This window comes from Pseudophryne corroboree, chromosome 2 (assembly GCF_028390025.1).
Source record: "Pseudophryne corroboree isolate aPseCor3 chromosome 2, aPseCor3.hap2, whole genome shotgun sequence".
Taxonomy (NCBI): Eukaryota; Metazoa; Chordata; class Amphibia; order Anura; family Myobatrachidae; genus Pseudophryne; species Pseudophryne corroboree.
In genome coordinates, this window is record NC_086445.1 from 33,762,239 (window position 1) to 33,785,401 (window position 23,163).

A 23,163-nucleotide genomic window follows, 5' to 3' on the forward strand; every position below is an offset into this window, starting at 1 on the left:
GTATATTAGGTATAAGTATTTAAACCATTAATGATTGGGCAATGAATGCTGCGAAACAGACTAGCAAACAAACATTCATATAAATCGCCACAATTCTGCAAAGGAGTAATAAAATATCATGGTAGTGTCAGGTATACATAGTATAAGAGCCACATATACTTGCAGGAAAAGAAAATAGCAAGGTGGGATCAGCACTGGATGAAGCAGAGATTTCAGTGCGACTGGCAAAGATGGGTCAGAAGCTGACAAAAGAGTCAGTGTGAAGAAAAGGATGCAGATCTGAGACATCAGCTTCTGATGATGCCGTTTCCTTTTTGAGTAAAAGCTTCAGCCTCAGCCGGATTATTGAAATCTTTACTTATTTATTACCAGTTATTTATATAGCGCACACATATTCCGCAGCGCTTTACAGAGAATATTTCAACATTCATATCAGTCCCTGCCCAATGGGAGCTCACAATCTAGATTCCCAATCACATGTACACACAGACACATTCACGCTAGGGTTCATTTTTGTTGGGAGCCAATTAACCTACCAGTATATTTTTGGATTGTGGGAGGAAACCGGAGTACCCGGAGGAAACCCACGCAAGTACGGGGAGAATATACAAACTCTGCACAGTTAGGGCCATGGTGGGAATCGAACCCATGACCTCAGTGCTGCGAGGCAGTAATGCTAACCATTACACCATCAGTACTGCCCTATCTTTATGTGAAGAGCCATCAAAGAGGCCGGGTATATCAAGGAGAATTTGCATTTTTCTTTGACCAGCTGGGAGCAGACAACAGAAGAAGCTTTATGTGCTTGAGAAAGCTCAACTGAGTAATTTTGAAATACGTATATAGTTTTTGTCCTTCCCACTGGAGGTCATGTAACTTGCGAGATGCCAACCATATGGCAGATTTGTGTGGATAGTTAAGACACCTGAAAAGCATTACCGTGGGGCGAGCGGATGAAGAGGCAGACTCTGTGTTCCCTCTCTATGACCAAGTGCTGGCAGGACTCATCTATAGAGTGCCCCTTTAATTTTCTCCGGTAGGCCCACTAATCTGATATATATTGTTTCGAAAGATCTATTTTCCAGATCATCCACCTTGTTCCACAGTTGGTAGATCTCCTTGTGGAGCTTTATAATCTCACGCTGCAGTGTCCCCCATATCATGAGTCATAACCTTGAGCTACAGTTCTGTGTCTAAGACACAATGAGTAAGACTCTGAATTTGCGATATAATATCCGCCACTTCTTGTGAAAGGAGAGGGCCCATTGTGGATTTGATAGCATCCACGATGTCGCCGTATGTTGCAGGAGAATCTGGGGCCTGGATTATGTGCTTCCCAGTGGGATCCCTCTCAGCCACAGTTTTCTTAGACACAGGGGTGTTGGAGTCTACATCAGTGCCTGGCGTCATGTTCTCATCAGCAAGGCAATTCTCCTGGCGAGGTGTTGTGTGTTTTGCAGTCATTGGAAGGGACAAAAATTTCTCCATCTAGCTTTGTAGTAGGACGTCTACATAGTGGTGTACCAAATAGAGACTGTGAAGCAGCAGTAGTATGTTGTATGGCTGAGGCTAACATGAAGCTCCAAGAGAGGGGTTCTGATGCTGTGTTGTCGGAACCAAAGGTCCCAGTGATTGGACCGATACATTTATCCATGACAAAAACAAAAAAAACTCTAATAGATTCCACTTGAGAGAAGTGAAAGATGACTGTGTTCCAATATTACTGTAGCACAGCTATGGTCAAGCATTAGAGAGAGTTCACATTCCAAGATATAGTAAGCTCTCAGCAGAAGGGAAAGGGCACCACCATGTGGTATAGTTTAGAATTTAAGATAAAGTACACCACTTGGATAGAACATTATAGAAAATATATATTGATATGTACAGTAAGAGATAAGTCAGAAATTTCTCCCCAGGCTTCTGCACCTAAATGATGTAATACAAGGAGGCAGCAGCGGCCTGTCCAGGAGAGCCACCTGTCCGAATATTGAGTTTGGTTGCTAATGTTTTATGAAAGCTGTCTGGTGCCAGGTGGTGGAAGTACCTGTGGCACAGGCGGTGAGAACTGACCGGCGGAAAGGAGGGCTAGCTGCCGCCAACTGCAAGCATAATGAGCAGGCCAGAAGCAATCACTAGGCCACAGTGCCGGTGTAGCGGGTAGGATTCATCCTCACTCGGTGGACCATGCAGCAAACCGGGATGATGTCCAGATAATACACAGCCGCAGCACAAGGTGGAAAGGCCGGGGATCGCTGGAGAGTCAGGTGTCAAGACTCCGGAGCTCCTTCTCTGCATGCCAGGTAAGGTGGCCACCAAGCCACGCCCCCTCTAGACTTCAGGTTTTGATCAATGTCACGAATGGAGTTTGGAATTTATAAGGAAGAACGACAGTTAGATGTCCAATAGATGGTGCAAATGAGCAACCTTATTCTAAGACACTTCAGAAACATCACCTAGTTTCAAAATCTACACGACAAAGAAACAAAAATTAAGCAAACCCAATAGAGGGGGCTAAATCTTGAACTTAACATAAGGGCACTAAACTCACGGCTACATTCAGAGTACAGTAAATGAACAATCGTAGTATTTACCAATAGAGGGAGTTAAATCCATTATTGAAAAATGTTATATTGAGGTTATTTGCAGTACTAAACAATACTAATAGAGGGTGACAGATTCCAGTGCTACAGGAGCATAATAATTACCCCAATACAAAGGGCTCAAACTTATACTTATCCTAGGTAGTGAAAGCGCTAATTACAACCAATAAAGGGTGCTAAAACTCGAGTCCGATACTACATGGACAATGCAGATAACCCCAACAGTGTTATGCACACCAGTGCCTGCAGGAATGTACTGGTGTCTGAACTGTTATGCACACCAGTGTCTGCAGGAATGTACTGGTGTCTACTCTGTTATGCACACCAGTGCCTGCAGGAATGTACTGGTGTCTGAACGGATAGGGATGCAAAACAAATGAACTCACAGACAGACTGGGGAATATGACATTACGTACACAGAAGGTGATAGGGTAACAAAATAAACACAAAGTGAATAGAGAAGCCCAGAGGCTACGAAACTGGGTGTCTCCCTAGTATTAGGAGTGCTCAGATGGAAAAAGCAAGATGTTGTGTTTTAATACGTGGAGAACCCGAAATGCTGTTGCTAAGGGCAACAGCAAAACCCTAAAGGGTTACCAACGGGTATGGCAATAAACTCCTTGGTCAGAGATGGAATGATAGACACAAGGAGAGTCTCCACAATCCTAATCCTCACTTGCAGTGCACAGGTTCAGTTTACTGCCACTAAACTGACACCTGAACACCTTGCACAGTGAGACAGGATTTAGGCAGGCAAGTCTGAGAATACAGCCGCAAACTTGCTAAGTTCACAGAGTAGCAAAAGAACCCCAGCAAGTTAAACGACTGACTCCAGTCTTACTGCTAGGTCTGAGTGTAGTACCAAATCCCCAGGCCTATTTGCAGTAAGCAACAACAAATACAAAGCTACACAGTACTGGCTAACTTTCATGAACTAACTAACCAACAAAGATTCAGCAGCATCTGCTTAACCTGAGAAGAGGGTTTATAAAGCAGGTACTGTCCACGCCCCACTCAGACCTCACAGACTGTGAGCACAAAAACCAGCACCGGATCCCCTGCCGTGCACAGAGCCTGTAACCACTGCACAGCAAAAGACCCGAACCGGAGTATCAGCTGCGCTCAGGTTACTCCGCTAGCACTTGTCTCCCGGTTGCCATGACGACGTGGCAGCACAGGGCAGGAGACCCTAACAAACAGAGGGCACTTTAGTATAATTCTACCACTCTATCTTCAGGAACACCCAAACGCCATTGAGAGCAAAAGGAATTACAGGGGGGCTAAAATCACATAGGGCCAAGATTTCATTAAAAAAGGATGGCATTTTCAATTTAACAGGTAAAACCCTTAGTACACATCAGACCAAGTTACTACAGAAGGGTGTCGATTATGCAGCCAGTGGGGATCCAAATATGTTTGAAATGTTTGTTCAACTCATCCATTTTGTTAGGAATCTATGAAGAAAAAGGCACTTTGCCTCTAAAATAATAACAGATAGGGACACATCCCCCATTTTATTAGACCCGACTGATCTAGAAACAGAACCAATATTAGAAAACCTATGGGAAAACACCCATGCTGAACCAATAGCAAAAACAAGATGCATTTTTGCCATTACTCAAGTTAATGTTAGATTAGAAGATAAATGTAAATGTAAAAGGAAATCCACTTTCTATTCTAGTAGTCACAAATCAAGAAGTATACTTTATTGTTACACAAAAACTTTGGATGATTTTCAAAAACTGTGTTCCAAAAAATTCACTTGGTCCAACCTATCCCTTAACGAAAGGAGCGCCTTAAGAGAACTCAAAAAAGACAACGCCGTAGTAATCTGCAGTATAGATAAAGGATAGGTAGTTATTTTGCTCACAAAAGAATGTTCTAGAACAGGCCTGGCCAACCTGTGGCTCTCCAGCTGCTGTGAAACTACATATCCCAGCATGCCCTGTCACAGTTTTAGCATTCCCTCATAGCAAAACTGTGCCAAGGCATGTTGGGACTTGTAGTTTCACAACAGCTGGAGAGCCACAGGTTAGCCATGCCTGTTCTAGAAGAAGCTTTGAAACAACTGGTTAAAACCTAATATTAAATCGTAAATTTTTTGAAGATCCCACCAAGTTATTCCAATCACAATTCAAAATCATGTTAGAAAGAGCCCTCTAAGGAGAGATAATAACCAGAGATGAATTCTCTATATATTGATTTGCATACCCATATTTCATATCTTTTACCACATCTCACAAATTCACCAATCGCTCATTGCAACTCCAGGGAGACCTATTATTTCTGATACAGGGTCATCTAATTTGTCAGTTTATTGATCATATTTTACAAAAATATGTTTTAGCACATATCCATAACACTATGCATTTGTTTAATATCATTAGGTATATTAAGTTTAATTATTTATTTCATTGGATGTACAATCTTTGTACACGATATACAAAGATTGAAGCTACTGCTAGTTTTTTAATTCCAGATATGGAGATTTCAAAGGATTTAGGCCAATTAATTTAGAATGTGATCACTTCTATCATAGGCCCTCATTCCGAGTTGTTCGCTCACAAGCTGCTTTTAGCAGCATTGCACACGCTAAGCCGCCGTCTACTGGGAGTGAATCTTAGCTTAGCAGAATTGCGAACAAAAGATTTGCATAATTGCGAATAGAAATTTCTTTGCAGTTTCTGAGTAGCTCGGGACTTACTCTGCCACTGCTATCAGTTCAGTCAGTTTCGTTCCTGGTTTGATGTCACAAACACACCCAGCGTTCGCCCAGACACTCCCCCGTTTCTCCAGCCACTCCCACGTTTTTCCCAGAAATGGCAGCGTTTTTCCGCACACACCCATAAAACAGCCAGTTTCCGCCCAGAAACACCCACTTCCTGTTAATCACACTCCGATCACCAGAACGATGAAAAATCCTCGTTATGACGTGAGTAAAATACCTAACTTTTTAGCAAATTTACTTGGCGCAGACGCACTGCGGACATTGCGCATGCGCAGTAAGCGACTAATTGCAATATAGAGAAAATCGGCAACGAGCGAACAACTCGGAATGACCACCATAGTACATGATTATTTCACATTTGTTGTTTCCATCTATTTTCAAGTGGTGGGTACAGCCATGGGCACTACGTTTGCTTCCAGTTTTGCGAATTAATATATGGCCAGTTGCGTTTTTCTAGGCTACGGAACTGTGAAGCTGCTACCCAGAAATGAAAAGAGATGCCCACTGGAGCTATCGCAACTCATTCGCAATTGCGTACATATTCATAGCCTAAACGCAAAAACAAGGAACATCAAACTTAAGGGTAGACCTGTGGCTATGCAAACAGGACACGGTAGAAATGCCACAGGCGTCATGTTTTCGTATGTACATGACTGGAGCGGGCGGAAGATACATGCCTTGAAAATGGCTATGACATGCCTGCATTTTTGCATCCATTCCTCATTAAAAAACCCCAAATGGTCACTTCCTGTCAATCACTTTTCAATAAAATTCTGTTGATAATCCATCACTTGCTTAAACATTGTGTACAACTCTAAATCAGGACCTGTGGCTGTTATATTTAGATATTATTTGGGAAGGGGATGAGGACCAAACACTTGAATTATTTGAATAATAATTGGACTCTTAAATTGATGCACTGTTTTGATCACCATTCGGTGAACTATTATAAAAAAAAAGTAGACAGTAATTTTTTCACATTTTTCCAGTGGACACTAAAGACCTTGATTTAGGAATGCATCATGTTTCAATAAACTACCTTTTATCTCTGCTGGAAATTGCATACAATAGGTCATTAAGGACAGAATGGCGGACCTTCCTTTTCCCAAAAATACTTCAAAATAGTGGTCAGACTAATCACGTACAGTCTGAGATCCAAATGCATTATTTATCTAAATATAATGAACAGTTGAGTCATAAAAACACATTTAATAATCATTTTAGTATTTTACAATAAGACAATTTTAAATGGGATTTATATGCCAAGTTAAAAGTCAAAATTAGCTACTAGTGTTACGGAGGAAACCTGGAATGTGTTGTAAATTAGAGACATCCAATTGGTTATTTCCTTCAGTAAAGGGACGTTATATGTGTGGCAAAATGAGGTGTATCACCTGTAGTTTTTTCCTAAACAAATCAGTTATCATTTCATTCACCAGCAAAGAGAAACTCCAATTTAGGAGCGCATAAATTGCGATATGTCCTACTCTATTATATATATATATATATATATATATATGAAACGAAATAGAGGAGATGGCGCCAAGGGAGTTATATCAACGCCCTACCTAAAAACGGACCCTTACAGTACTCTCCGGATAAATTACGTCAGATAACAAATACTAACATAAAAATTTATTAAAACAACATATAAACCCGACACAAATGTTCATAAGTATACAGAGTTGATACATTTACATTTGTCGCACAATTTGAACAATCAGTTTGTAGTGATGAGGAAAAAGCGTAGATATATCACTACGATTTCCTCCTTCTCCTTATTGTAGATTCGGAGGTAACATCAGATAATAGATAGATAAATAACCCAACGCGTTTCGTCTTGTTCCAAGACTTCATCAGGGGTAAAATCTCTTCATTTCAGAACATATTGTCAGCACATAAAAGGTCATTCAAAGATGTATGAACAACGTTTCAATATTTCAATGGGACTTGATTGATACAGCGAGGACCATACCTCATATATCATCAGCTTGAGTCTGACATTCAGATATTCGAATATGGGGAAGATTCATATGTGTATAGAATCTAACTGGTTCGCAAGCATAAGGAACCTCGTCGGTCAGCAGCTTGAACCTGACACTCAGAGACTCAGGAGTGAAGGCAATTCAAATGGGTATAATGTCTAACCAATTTAGAACACGTGGTAGACCCTCCAGTGGTGCAGTGCTGACAGCCAAGTCTCTGTATAATGACTCATTATACAGAGACTTGGCTGTCAGCACTGCACCACTGGAGGGTCTACCACGTGTTCTAAATTGGTTAGACATTATACCCATTTGAATTGCCTTCACTCCTGAGTCTCTGAGTGTCAGGTTCAAGCTGCTGACCGACGAGGTTCCTTATGCTTGCGAACCAGTTAGATTCTATACACATATGAATTTTCCCCATATTCGAATATCTGAATGTCAGACTCAAGCTGATGATATATGAGGTATGGTCCTCGCTGTATCAATCAAGTCCCATTGAAATATTGAAACGTTGTTCATACATCTTTGAATGACCTTTTATGTGCTGACAATATGTTCTGAAATGAAGAGATTTTACCCCTGATGAAGTCTTGGAACAAGACGAAACGCGTTGGGTTATTTATCTATCTATTATCTGATGTTACCTCCGAATCTACAATAAGGAGAAGGAGGAAATCGTAGTGATATATCTACGCTTTTTCCTCATCACTACAAACTGATTGTTCAAATTGTGCGACAAATGTAAATGTATCAACTCTGTATACTTATGAACATTTGTGTCGGGTTTATATGTTGTTTTAATAAATTTTTATGTTAGTATTTGTTATCTGACGTAATTTATCCGGAGAGTACTGTAAGGGTCCGTTTTTAGGTAGGGCATTGATATAACTCCCTTGGCGCCATCTCCTCTATTTCGTTTCATATTTTCACACATTTAGTTCCTCCTAACAGGGAACTTAGAGGATACAGGCAGCCATATAATTAATTAATTTTAGTGTTTTATTTGAAATAGCGCAGTGGGAGAGTAATTCTTGTCATATATATATATATATATATATATATATATATATATAAATGTGACACAAATGAGGCGGCACTCAAAGACTGATGAAAAGGTTATCTTTGTATTGAAAAAAGTTGACGTTTCAGGGACGTGCTCCCCTTCCTCAGAACAATTTGAACAATGTGACAAGTGAAACTTAAATACACACAACTTACCCCGACGGCCTCCCACCACTGGCGTCCTCCCTCGGCACGTTGCCCGCAGCTCCGATCTGGCACTTCCGGCAGCGGGGCGGTAGTGACGCAACGGGACCCTGAGCGGTAGCCATGGTAACACTTAACCTGGCTACACTTAACACTTAAGTATTACCATGGCTACCGCTCAGGGTCCCGTTGCGTCACTACCGCCCCGCTGCCGGAAGTGCCAGATCGGAGCTGCGGGCAACGTGCCGAGGGAGGACGCCAGTGGTGGGAGGCCCTCGGGGTAAGTTGTGTGTATTTAAGTTTCACTTGTCACATTGTTCAAATTGTTCTGAGGAAGGGGAGCACGTCCCCGAAACGTCAACTTTTTTCAATACAAAGATCACCTCTTAATCAGTCTTTGAGTGCCGCCTCATTTGTGTCACATTTGTATTCTGGGGCAGCCCCCCCGGGTGGAAGGCACCGGAGCAAAGTATGTGTGGCTAATACAGGAGTGCCGGAGTTTACAACAAGGATATATATATATATATATATATATGTATGGAAGAATTATCAGCACACTGCACATGTTCCACGATTCCACTGCGCATGTGCCGTGATACCTTTGCGATCGCAGTGACATTTTATATGTAGTGACTGACCGTAGGCGACCGTTTGGAGGAGTTAACATAGGAGTGGCGGCAAAAATATAGGCATGTCATGGCCATTTTCGAGGAACGTATAAGCCTCAGCTGCAATCATGTATGTAGATAAACATGGCACCAGCATCGCTACTGATGCGGCCAGACTATGTAGCCATAAGCCAACCGTAAGTGTTACTCGTTATTGCGTTGGTGCTGTGTATGAGTACGCAATTGCGGAGGACTTTGCGATGGCTCCAGTGGGTGTCTTTCTTCTTTCTTCTATGGCAGCTTCAGTTGCGAGGATTAGCAGTTCCATAACCTGGAAAAACGTATACATTTGCGTAAACTTGAATAAGGCACAGTGCATCCAAGCATTTTTCTGTCATAATGGAGAACCCAAGGGCCTTCTAGTAGGTGGGATACAAGATAAGAACATCATGAAGAGTGATTTATTTTCCAGTTGCTGGGGTTGAAGAATGGACCCTATAGTACATCTGCAGCCTTCAGTTTTTTATGTTGTCTTTGGCTATAACCCCATGCCACTGATCCTGAAACCCACCCTTATCTGGCTCTCTTGTTTTGTAAAGTGGATATCCATCATTTCCTGTTTGAGTTTCTTGTAGGAATTGTCTTGGGTATCTTTTAGAGCATTTTCCATGTTTCATACTGTACAAGGAGCATTCAAGTAGGAAGGTCCACCGCAAGGAGACCATGACCAACAACTGGGTTTCGAAGTTCCGCACTGATGCATGTGCCGATCTGGTTGGGTCTGATTTTTTCTTAAAGCCAAAAAATAATATATGTGCATCGGGAAATCACCTCTGCTGCCACTCTATGGAATACATCTAAGAACGGACTTCTCCAAAGATAAGTCCATGGGAATGCTTGATGATATCCAGTGTAATAAGATTTTCCCAAAATACTCTAGCCACCAAGTCTGTTTGGTCCTGACGATTCTGGGTAGGACATCATTTTGCTGTTATCTCTGCACAGTTTAGATTATAGGTGAAAGTGATAAGCATATCCGGTGCTCCATAATTCCTGACAGGTCATTGCATCTTGAGTAAGTTCTTGCGTACAACATCAAAGAACATGGAAAAATAAATGGCTGACCAATGTTGTCAGCATTGCCATCATTCTCCGTGGCATCATGTAAGTGAATTTACTCTGTTGCCTGAAATGGCTTTTGGTTTAACTTGAGGTATCTACTGTAAGCCTTTCACTTTCAATCGTGTCCCACATAACTACAAATGGAGAGAAATGTGGTTCACAACGATGCAGATGGTTAAAAATTGTTGATCGTGTCATTCACCTATAGGCATAGAATTGCATTGATGTAAATTTGTGACCCTCAATGACCTGAAAATTGTATCCATTGCCAAAAAAGCAATGTATATTGCAGTGCATCATATGCTCTGTGTCATGAGTCACTGCCGTGTCTCATCTTTGTAAGTGGTCCCGGTCGCTGCCAGGTGACCGGAACACTGCGTCACGCCAACCATGGGAGTTGCTGGTCCCAGCAGTTGACGGGTAACTGGGACTCCAGCTGGCTACTGTGTTACCTGGTCCCAGCGAAGGACACGGATTACTACGTGTAGCTTTTTAACTACATTTAGTTTATTTTTAAGGAGTCCAGTCTGCTTTGTGCTTTGTTATTGGGCCCTGATCCTGTTAGGAGGCAGCCAACCCTGTTCCACAGGACTGGTGATATTTCCTGTTTCCAAGTTTCTAGTTCATGTTGAAAGCCTGGTCTGCTGGTCCCTGTTCTGTAACAGCTCCTGTTTTGCCTAACCGAGTTCCTGAAGGATTTTGGCAGCTAGGTGCCTGTATTATTTTATCTAGCTCTAGTTACTTTAGTTTATGCTGTGCGCATTTGCTAATTATTGTGGACTCCATCTGTGTCTTGTGGATATCTTAGGCTAATTACCACTGCAAACACTCTTTGAACTTTTGTGTTAATTCTGCATTCCATTCTGTGGATTTCAACTGTGGCTAATTGTTTCATACATTTACTCAGCAGTTTACATAAAGGTACTGAGTATGTCCCCATTCCCATGGACGTTACACATTAAAAACGGAAGGAGCCACTGGGTTATACCCTTGTGCTGCATCCAAGCACTGGTTCAAATCGGTGCACTTATTCCTCAGTTGCATTTCACCTGTGTTCAAGTATTGTGCTGAACTACTGAGCTCTCATTACTCTTATGGTAAACTCCACAACCACAGTCTGCTTACCATTACACTGAAAGATCCAAAGTCCTGAACACATAAAGTATCCTATGGTTATAATTGTGTTAACTGATTCCTTTCCATATTGTTTTACCTGCAGCTACTACTCCAGCCAATAATCCTGCGTTCTCCAACCTATTGTGTAAGAACCTACTGCTAGAGTAGGGGTGGGCAAAATACGGCCGACGTGAACCGATCCTTCCCACCCGCTGCCTCCCACCACTGAGCAATAACAAGTGGCCCGACCGGCTGCTTGTTATTGCGCTTTAAAAGCTTCAAGCCGCGGCTGCCGCTGAGTGTGTGGAAAGAACAGGTCACAGAGTGCAGCCGGGTGTGTACTGTAGCTGGACCGAAGGACCTGGTAGATGTCAGGCATCGGGCGGAGACTCTGAGTTGGGGGTGGAGCCAACAACAGCACTCGGACGCAGGAGATTTGAGCTGCATTGTCTGCAGTGGGGGAGTGCTGTCTGCGGTTGTGCTGTGAATTGTCAATGCTACAGTAGGTCTGCCCAGTATGCATGGGGTGGGAGGGGGAGCTGCTAAGTGTGCCCTGGGAGGGAGGGGGAGAGGAGCTGGTTACTGTGCCCAAGGGGGGTAGGAGCTGATAATTGTGACCAAGGAGGTAGGAGCTGGTTACTGTGCCCAAGGGGGGAGGGGGAGTTGATAATTGTGTCCAAGGAGGGAGGTAGGAGGGGAGGAGCTGGTTACTGTGCCCAAGGGGGGGAAGGAGGGGCAAAGGAGCTGATAATTGTGCCCAAGGAGGGAGGTAGGGGGGAAGGACCTAGTTACTGTGCCCAAAGGGGGAAGGAGCTGATAATTGTGCCCAAGGAGGGAAATAGGGGGGGGGGGCTGGTCACTGTGCCCAAGGGGGGAAGGAGGGGGAAAGTAGCTAATTGTGCCCAAGGAAGGAGGTAGGGGGGGCTGAGCTGGTTACTGTGCCCAAGGGGGGAAGGAGGGGGAAAGTAGCTAATTGTGCCCAAGGAAGGAGGTAGGGGGGCGGAGCTGGTTACTGTGCCCAAATGGGGAAGGAGGGGGAAAAGAGCTGATAATTGTGCCCAAGGAGGGCGGAAGGAGCTGGTAACGGTACCCGAGGAGGGAGAGAGGTGGGAAGGAACTGGTAACTGTGCCCAAGGAGGGAGGGAGGGGGAAGGAGCTGTTAACTGTACCCAAGGAGGGAGGGATGGAGGGGGAAGGAGCTGGTAACTGTGCCCAAGGAGGGAGGGAGGGGGAAGGAGCTGATAACTGTGCCCAAGGAGGGAGGTATGGAGGGGGAAGGAGCTGATAACTGTGCCTGAGGAGGGAAGGAGGGGGGAAGGAGTTGGTAACTGTGCCCAAGGAGGGAGGCAAGGGGAAGGAGCTGATAACTGTGCCAAGGAGGGAGATGGTGGAAGGAGCTTATAACTGTGCCCAAGGAGAGAGGAAGAGGGGAAGGAGCTGGTAACTGTGCCCAAGGTAGGAGAGATGGTAACTGTGCCCAAGGAGGGAGGGAAAGGAGCTGGTAACTGTGGTGGAAGGGAGGAAGGAGCTGGTAACTGTGCCCAAGGAGGGAAGGAGCTGGTAACTGTGGTGGAAGGGAGGAAGGAGCTGGTAACTGTGCCCAAGGAGGGAAGGAGCAGGTAACTGTGTCGGAGGGAGGGGGGAAGGAGCTGGTAACTGTGCCCAAGGTAGGAGAGATGGTAACTGTGCCCAAGGAGGGAGGGAAAGGAGCTGGTAACTGTGTCCAGGGAAAGAGAGAGATAGGGAGAGGAGCTGCTACTGGATGCTGTTTCTTTGTTTTCAGCAGTATATTAATTACTGGCTTATAGTGGTTCCTGTACTTGAATGAAGGCTCTTCTGAGTTTTTTTGACATTGCTATTTATTTTTGCCAGCCCCCATTATTAATATGTGAATAATTAACTATTTAATGCATACATAGGTGGGGGGGTTTCTGGAGTTACAGCAGAAAAATGCAAGTATATAAGCAAAAAGGGACTTATACTGAGTGTGCGGCCCTCAAATTTTCACAAGTGTTGCGTGGCCCCCCAGCTGAAATAATTGCACAACCCTTTGCTAGAGGTTTAAGTCCTGGTGGCAACCCTAGTACCGGTCTGTACATTAAACACTAAGGAACAACTGGGCTCTAGGGGTCTCACACAATAGTGCTGGAGTTCCTAAACACTCTGTTAGTTTTCACAATGACCCTGCTTTGACACTCTTGGCCAACATTAATCATTGCTACTATACCTTATTGGTCACTGGGACACTGAACCGATCTTGATGTTCATCAGCAGGTGTCATGTCAGCATGGATGTTCACTGTAAGATCATCTGATGGCATGTTTTCTAAGGCACTCTTATAGCTATTGATATAGTTATTGCTACTTAAAGCTCTTAATGTAGTTATTGGTAGCATGCAACATTTCATGCAAGTGAAAGACTATGTGTCAGGAATATTTTTACATCAACTTTTTGCTTCCTGGTTCCCATCCACAATTAAGTAAACTTGAAGGCAATTATGATTCTCATTGGGAAGTGGCAGCAGTGATCCTACTCAATGGTAGACTTGACCCTGAGCTTTAAATTTTCCATACATGTTTGTTGAATCATCCACTAAACCTATTGCTCCAAAGGATGTCATTTGGAGAGCAGAGTTATATTTTCGAATGTCTGAGGAAAACACTTTTGATTTATTGTGTTTCAGCAACCAGATACTTAAGTGGCTCAGGTGGGTCCAAGAGTGGTGGGAGTTTCAACTTGCCCTCACAGAAACACTTACCAAGTGCTTCTCTGCCCCATGGCTTAGCACTGCATGGCATGCATTGCCTGCAGATGTTCCCACTATTTACCTTAGGGTGCATCTCACAATGGATATTTGCAGCATAGTGAAATGCAGCATGCTTGAAAGTCTTGCCATGGTTTTAATCCGGGAACTGTAGTTCTTGCAGCATTTGCAGATTGTCGGATTTGTGTTGCTGCTGAAGACCCTATGGCTCTGAAAGCTGCATACTGTACATCATTGGCTAACTGGTAGGTCTGTCTTGTAGCTGGGGAGTCCATGGCCCTGCCTGCTGCAAGTCTATCAGCAGATTGGCGAGCTAGCCTTGCATTGAGGGATTCTCTCTCTCATGGCTGCTTGTCTCTCTTGTTGAGCTGCCAAGGGTGCTTGTACTTCCTCTGAAGCCTACTCACGCCTTGCCGCTCTTTTACTTCTACCAGCTGAGGAGCTGCAACTCAGACTGGATCATTTTTGTTTTGGTGACATGGTTTTTCTGAAACTTAGTCTGTGGTTGTGATTTAGCAGTGAATGGTCCTGAAAAGGACCACAGTTTTGAAGGTTGAGACGTGAAAAGAAGTAAACTTAGGGAAAGGCTTTGAAAAGGAAAACAGAAGTCATTCACACCTGGATAACAATGCAAATTAGGGGTAAACGACAGTGTAGGCAAGTGTACTCTCTGACTGTTTGGAACGGGGTATACGAGGAGCGGACGGACTTAAAAAAAACAGAAATCACTGCAGAACATAAATCGTTGCCGAGAAGAAATCTCTGCAAACCAACATTGGAGATCATGGCTAGTAACTGTCAGTGCACTGCGACAGCTGATCCTCAGACTCACTGCTCTTCCATTGGACCTCTCCCCCCCCCCCCCCCCCCACTGGTACATATCAGCCTTTGCCTTCAGATCAGTGCCGTTTTCGGCACTGGGAGAGATCCTGGGGGTCATTCCGAGTTGTTCGCTCGCAAGCTGCTTTTAGCAGCTTTGCACACGCTAAGCCGCAGCCTACTGGGAGTGAATCTTAGCATATTAAAATTGCGAACGAAATATTAGCAGAATTGCGAATAGACACTTCTTAGCAGTTTCTGAGTAGCTCCAGACTTACTCGGCATCTGCGATCAGTTCAGTGCTTGTCGTTCCTGGTTTGACGTCACAAACACACCCAGCGTTCGCCCAGACACTCCTCTGTTTCTCCAGCCACTCCCGCGTTTTTCCCAGAAACGGTAGCGTTTTTTCACACACTCCCATAAAACGGCCAGTTTCCGCCCAGAAACACCCACTTCCTGTCAATCACATTACGATCACCAGAACGAAGAAAAAAACCTCGTAATGCCGTGAGTAAAATTCCGAACTGCATAGCAAATTTACTTGGCACAGTCGCACTGCGGACATTGTGCATGCGCATTAGCGACTATTCGCTCCGTTGCGACAAAAAAATAACGAGCGAACAACTCGGAATGACCCCCCCTGAGCGAAGATGCTTAAACGAAAATTTTAATTCAAAGACTCCACGGCATAGTTGGTGGCCACCGTGTAGACCTCCATGGCCCTGAGGAAGTTCAAACCTAGGCAAAAACCTAATCCTGGTCAAACTACACCACCATGCCAAATGTGGGGGAGCTAGGTTCAAAGCTCTGGACGTGCATGAAGGACAAACACACATTCTCACTTATTATATAATGACTTCATATAGCATGATTTAATGATATCCGTCATCTTGTTAGGGGACACCATGTTCGTATGTTTTCTCTACAATGAAGCGGAATATAATTGTGGATTTGATTACAACTATGGTCACATGTTATTGTGGAGTGTGCATTAAGAGTTTTCTTTAGACAGTCTCAGTAGAGTAGTGGTATAAGCATTAGTTAAACAATCTGAAGAAAAAGGGTTCTAATCCCAGTAGGGGGGAAGGATTAATAATATTTTGTCAATTTCTTTATTATATATATTTCATTTTCAAAATCTGAGCTCTGGGAAAAGCAGCTGAAGCACTGATAACATGTGAATGTACTCTAGCAGGTATGAGAGTGCTGATGCTTGACAAGGTTGGATCGATGGGCGAAAGACTTGCCACACTCTGTGCACTTAAAAGGCCTCTCCCCGGTGTGAGTGCGCTGATGCTGGACAAGGTTGGAACTCTGGGAGAAATGTTTTCCACACTCCGAGCATTGAAATGGCTTCTCGCCAGAGTGAATCCGCTGGTGCGAAGTAAGGCCAAACCTTCTGGTAAAACATCTCCCGCACTCCTGGCATGAAAATGGTCTCTCCCCGGTGTGAGTCCTCCTGTGTGACAGGAGACGTGACCTCAGATGAAAGGATTTCCCACAGTAAGAGCAGATAAACAGTCTGTCCTCGGTGTGACATCGCTGATGGGCAGTAAGAACCAATCTGGAGCTGAAACGCACTCCGCAAACCGAGCATCTATACAGATTACTGGCGCTATGCGTTTGCTGATGGGTGGCGAGGGCTGAATGATTAGGGAAACATTGCTGACACTCCGAGCACTGATGCATCTTCTCAGGATAGTGTGAGGAGGCGTGCGGACCTGTTGGGGAGGAAAGTACCAAGATAAACCCTCTATACATCAGCGGATGGGTCGCGTAATCATGTGTGATAAATGATACATACTGTAATTATACATGTGTACAAATCAGACATCAGGCTTTATTCACCTTATTCAGCATCATAGGGATTTGTTCCTTAAAAGTTTTACATTACAATGAAGCCTATTTAGTTAGTGTGTATTAAAAATGTAAAAGTGGACGACATGGTCATTCTAATTCCATATCTAGAGCCCTTGTTACGCCAATAAGTGGTGGAAACACCAAGAAGAAGGGGACGGAAAGACAGAGGAATGTCCACGTTACATTGTTATATGTGATCCCAACCTGTCCGCGGGACATCTCCCATCATACACCACCGCGTCTCAGGTCACCCTGCACCAGGCAGGGGTGGGGAGAATCCGCTCCTTCTTCTGCCCTAGCTTTAGGATCATCAGCCCCAGCGCTGTGACATGTAATAGCGGGTTCCGGTATGAATGGTCGACCATGTTATGGTCGACAGTCATTAGGTCGACCACTATTGGTCGACATTGACATGGTCGACATGGACACACGGTCGACACATGAAAATGGTCGACACATGAAAGGTCGACACATGAAAAGGTCGACATGAGTTTTTTTACTTTTTTTGGTGTCGTTTTTTGCGTAATGTGACTGGGAACCCCAATTAGTGCACCGCGTCCCCTCGCATGGCTCGCTTCGCTCGCCATGCTTCGGGCATGGTGCCTTCGCTCCGCTACCGCTTCGCTCGGCACAGATTACCGTTCCACTCGTAGTCCACGTGGATCGTAAAGTATGGAAAAGTTCCCCAAAAGAAAAAAAAGTTAAAAAAACTCATGTCGACTTTTTCATGTGTCGACCATGTGTCCATGTCGACCATGTCAATGTCGACCAATAGTGGTCGACCTAATGACTGTCGACCATAACATGGTCGACCATCTGAACGGATACCGTAATAGCGTTTGGCCTGTGACGCAGGTTGACGCAGCGTTGGATTATGGCGGCCTATGTGCTGCTTAGAGGCCTGGGGGAAATGGGAGAAGCTTCATATCCACAGATCTAGGACTCCAGGCTACACAGATTGCCCTGGAAAATTGAGGGAACATACTCTACATAATGCCGGTCAGAGAGGTAAGAGGTACTGTATACGGAGAAGTGAGCCAGTATGGTGAGTAGAAGTCACGGAGATATATATAAATAATAACACAGTGCTCTGAAAGATTTGGTGATAAGAGTGAGATCAGCTGGGGCAGGAAGGATGGGATGTAACACATCGTCTATCACTGCTTACACCCAAACAGACCTGTGTAATCTCACTAGGCCCACCTTGTATATAACTTACTATAAGCACGATCAAAGGGATATTATTGTGAAAGCTATTACTATAACAATACAAGTGTCTCTTGTTGCTGTATAACCCCAGGATACCCCTATATACCATCATTATCTGGCCACAGAGCATTGCTGGTGATATAATTAATTTTGCAGCAAAAAAACAACTGACCTATAGCAATGCAGAGACATACTGACATTTAGACAGGGACTTATCCAGTATGCAATACCATCAGGGAGGCATCTAATTGGCTTCAAATGGATTCTGCTTCAGGACGACAACACCAAACATGCAGCCAATGTAATTGAGTACTATCTTCAGCATAAATAAGAACAAGGAGTGCTGGAAGTGATGATATGGCCCCCACAGAGCCCTGATCTCAACATCATCAAGGCTGTCTGCGATTACATTAAAAGACAGAAGCATTTGAGCAAGCCTATATGCACAGAAGATCTTTAGTTCTTTGAAACAACCTCCCTGCTGAGTTCCTTATAATACTGTGTGCAAGTGTACCTAGAAGAATTGATGCTGTTTTGAAGGCAAAGGGTGGTCACACCAAATATTGATTAGAATTAGATTTCTCTTCTGTTCACCCACTTTGCATTTTGTTAATTGATAAAAATAAACTATTATCACTTCTATTTTTGAAAGCATTCTTACATTGTAACAATTTTTTCACACCTGCCTAAAACTTTTGCACAGTACTGTACATAAGGCTTGTGTCTTACTCCATGGTCACACATGTGGCTTGTGTTTCACTCCATGGACATACATGTGGCTTGGATATGCGCACACAGGGTTTTTTTGAGTACCAGGAACCCCCACTGTCATCGGAGCAGCTTACCTATACATACATATATATATATATATATATTATATATAATATATCGATTTACCCTTATCTTGCGCTAAATTGGGGCAGCACCTCTAGAATAACCCCACTGCTGGGACAGGGTTCCAAGAAACTCTTTAAAAACAAATTCTGAGGGCGCACAATATACAAATTAAAATATGTCAATTCAAATTCAATCCAGCTACAAATAATAATGATAACATTTATTGTACACTTAATGATAGTACAAATTCATAGCAGATGTATAAATAGGCAAACCCATATATGACAATCCATTTCTGGGGGTTGCTGCCTTTTAAGAAGAGAATTATACTCTGTGGTGGTCATTCCGAGTTGTTCGCTCGCAAGCTGCTTTTAGCAGCTTTGCACACGCTAAGCCGCCGCCTACTGGGAGTGAATCTTAGCTTAGCAAAATTGCGAACGAAAGATTCGCAATATTGCGAAAAGACTTCTCTGTGCAGTTTCTGAGTAGCTCGAGACTTACTCTTCCAGTGCGATCAGTTCAGTGCTTGTCGTTCTTGGTTTGACGTCACAAACACACCCAGCGTTCACCCAGACACTCCCCCGTTTCTTCAGCCACTCCCGCGTTTTTCCCAGAAACGGTAGCGTTTTTTCCACACACTCCCTGAAAACAGCCAGTTTCCGCCCAGAAACACCCACTTCCTGTCAATCACATTACGATCTCCAGAACGAAGAAAAAACCTTGTAATGCCGTGAGTAAAATACCAATCTTCATAGCAAATTTACTTGGCGCAGTCGCAGTGCGAACATTGCGCATGCGCAATTAGCGGAAAATCGCTGCGATGTGAAGAAAATTACAGAGCGAACAACTCGGAATGACCACCAGTGATCTCTGAATTATACTGTGAGCTGATAGAATGTGGAAGTGCAAGCTATGCGCCTGCGCGCTGGACCCCGATGCGTTCCACGGTTAGATTCAGGTGGAACGCAGAAAGATATCCGGGGCCAGCGCATGCGCGACTCATTACCGATGCGTTCCACCGGCGAGCAGGTGGAACACACATCGAGAACGGGCCACAAAGAACGGAGGAGAGCCGTTCCCGGCTCCCTCACCAAATAGAGCATGTTAGCCCGTATCAAGGGCTTTATATACTTACTATATTGGGCACAGTTGTCAGCTCCTGTGTATATAATTAGCCATGCGTTCCACTCGATGTAGCTGGAACGCATGGCGGAAGTGACGCAATTATAGTAGCACCACAATTCAATTTAGCTTTTTATTAAACTAATGATCCTTATCTATGGTTTTGTAATAATTAGGTGAATTCTACTTAATTTATACCATATCTAATACAGTGTTGGTTCCATCTAAATTAAATTTAACCAAAATAAACTAAGGATTCTTTTCATTGGCTTTACCATTAAGAGGAAGTGAGGTATCAATCTAGGGGTATAAATAGAGGGATTTGGTTCCCTGGAGCTCACTTGCTTTTTGGGAGGAGATAGAGTCATACCTAGTTGGAGCTTCATCAAGTAAGTTATTATTACAATTTTGCGTAATAACAAGATAGGTTTATTTAAAAATAATTAATTACTTAAGTTTTAATTACTTGCAGTTTGCACTTTAAATCCAACACATCTAAATTTTGGTATGTAAATTTTATTACCAAAAATATTATGCACTTTAAGACGATTTTATAAAATAATTATTAACCAATTAATTCAATTGATTTATAGTGTGATATCTTACAAACCCAGTCCTTTGATAAAAGACCACGTTTATCCACAGATTAAAAATACACTATGCACTAGTAAGTAATGTTGTCTATAGAACCTAAGACACTAGATATATAAAATAATTTTTTTTTTTCAATCGTAAATTTTTATTGAAAATACAAACGGTTACAGACGGTTACAGAGATGATAGTTAGGGGTCAAATGGTGGCAAGCAAATGTCAATTGCGAGTAAGGTATTGCATAAGCAAGCACACATGTAACATCAGATATAGCATCTCTATGTAATAAAGAAAGGGTACATATAAAGTAAACCAGAAAAGAGAGAAAAAAAGAGAAGAAAAAGTCCTTAATATATAAACAAAAATAATCAATCTAGAAAGGGACCTTGTCAGCTAATATTTTTTCTTAGCTAAAGGTATATAAAAGGTGTTTGGAAAATCTGTTGAATAACAACTATAAACATATCTTGAAGAAAGACTATAAGCTGGGGGAATAGGGGAAAGTATGGGAGAGTAGGAGAGAAAGTGTAGCAGTGAGAGAAGAAGAGAAGAGGTCCCTAGCAGGTCGGGGTAAATAAAAAAAATAAAAAAATAAAAAAGGGGGGGGGGGGGGGAGGGGTGGAGAGAGTGGAAAGGGGTCAAAGCCTTAACCAAGACCTGGAAGAGAGGTGTTATGAAACCTATACCAAGGGAGCCATATGGAGTGAAACTTTAGTACTGTATTATTTTGTAGGCTGGTTATGTATTCCATCCTTGAAATGAACCAGATTCTATTCAGTAGCTCCTGTCTGACGGGGGCTGTAGCGGCTTTCCAATTACGCGCTATTAGGTATTTAGCCGCGCCCGAGATATGGAGAATCAGTTTGTTCGTTTCAGTGGGAACATTGTCTATCGGGGCACAGAGTAGTAAGTTCACTGGAGAAAGGGGTGTCGTGGGTTCAGCGAGGGCGTTAATAAGGGATCTAACCATACCCCAATAACGGGTAATCACAGGGCATGACCACCAAATGTGGTAGAATGAGCCCACTTCCCCACAATGTCTCCAGCATAGATTGGAGGTATTCGGGTAGAGGCGATGAAGTTTCTCAGGCACTAGGTACCATCTGGTATAAACCTTGTATGCATTTTCACGTATGGCCACGCTTATGGAACATTTAGATATTGCTGTACGGATTGATTCCCATTCCTCTGTTGCCAAATGTATCCCTAGATCCGTTTCCCAATTCTGTTCATGAGGTTCAAGAGAGGGGGGGTCTAGGGTCAAAATGGATTTATATAAAAATGAGATAGCCCCCTTATCAGTAGGGTGGTACATACAAAATCTTTCTAGAGGGGTTGGAATTTGCAATGGGTACGATAGGTGGAGGGATGATATAAAGTGACGTAGTTGTAAGTACTGAAAATGTAGGGAATTAGGGATTCCGAATTGTTCTTGCAAGTCCGCGAAAGACTTTAGAGCGTGTCTGCCCACAATATGATGAACTCGCGTGATCCCCGAAGAGGTCCAGGGAAGGGCCATCGCGGGCGAAAGTCCCGGTGGGAAGGCAGGATTAAACCAAAGAGGGGTTAGAGGGGACGGGGAAGTGGCAAGCTTCAACTTCTTATTAAGTGACGCCCAGTGTTGCAAGGTGAGCCCTGCTGTGGGAGAGGAAGCACTAGCTTGGCCGTAGTGTGTGCTGTGCAGCCATGGTAAATAAGAAATCGAAGGAACAGCAGCCAGGTCACTTTCCAGGTCGACCCATCGTTTAGTGTGTCGAGGGGAATGCCATGCAATCATCTGACTAAGACGGGCCGCATCATAGTAACGTTGGAGTATGGGTAGACCAAGTCCCCCAATTCGTGTGTGTTTAGCCAGGATATCCCGTCTAATTCGCGCTTTTTTGTGGTTCCAGACAAATTTACCGAGTGACGATTGAAGGGTCTGCAGGGTATGAGACGGGACCCGTATAGGGAGTGTTTGAAAGAAATATAGCAGCTTTGGGAGCACATTCATTTTTATTGCATTGATGCGACCGATCCAGGACAGGAAATAGGACCGCCAGAGCTGAAGGTCATTGTGGATCGACCTGAAAAGTGAAGGGTAATTGGCGCGATAAAGTGAGTCATATGACTTTGTTATTTGGACACCTAAATATTGCAATGACTTATTTCGCCATGAGAATGAAAAATTAGATTGCAAGAGGTTTTTATCCGCGCCTGGAATATGGAGAGGTAGTGCCTCGGATTTTGAGTGGTTTATCTTGTAACCCGAAAGACTGCCATATGTGTTGAGTTCGTGGAAAAGGTTTGGAAGGGAGATGAGTGGGTTGGTTAGTGTTAAGAGAATGTCATCCGCGAATAAGGAGAGGGTGTATTGAGAGCGATTGATTGATACCCCTGATATGTCGGGATTGGCACGGATGCGAGATGCAAGGGGTTCTATGATAAGTGCAAATATGAGAGGTGACAGAGGGCACCCCTGCCTAGTTCCATTGGTAACTGGGAAAGAATCAGACAAAAGTCCACCGGCACGGACCGCTGCAGATGGAGTGTGGTATAGGGCCTGTATAGCTTGTAGGAATTTCCCTCGAAGACCGAACTGTCTGAGGGTTT

The 23,163-nt window shown here is 43.7% G+C and overlaps 1 protein-coding gene across 7 annotated transcripts in view; it reads right to left on the reverse strand.

The window, feature by feature from the left end:
• The window catches only part of LOC134994657 (zinc finger protein 260-like), a 300,567-nt gene that overhangs the window by 44,329 nt on the left and 233,075 nt on the right, over positions 1–23,163 (reverse strand). The window contains exon 17 of one of the 7 annotated variants that reach the window (XM_063950999.1): positions 15,866–16,672. The exons of the other annotated variants lie outside the window; for them this stretch is intronic. Coding sequence (XP_063807069.1) covers positions 16,140–16,672 — 533 coding nt within the window. The 3' untranslated portion in view covers positions 15,866–16,139. Of the gene's footprint in view, positions 1–15,865; positions 16,673–23,163 lie in introns of those variants that run through there. 7 annotated transcript variants of the gene reach the window in all.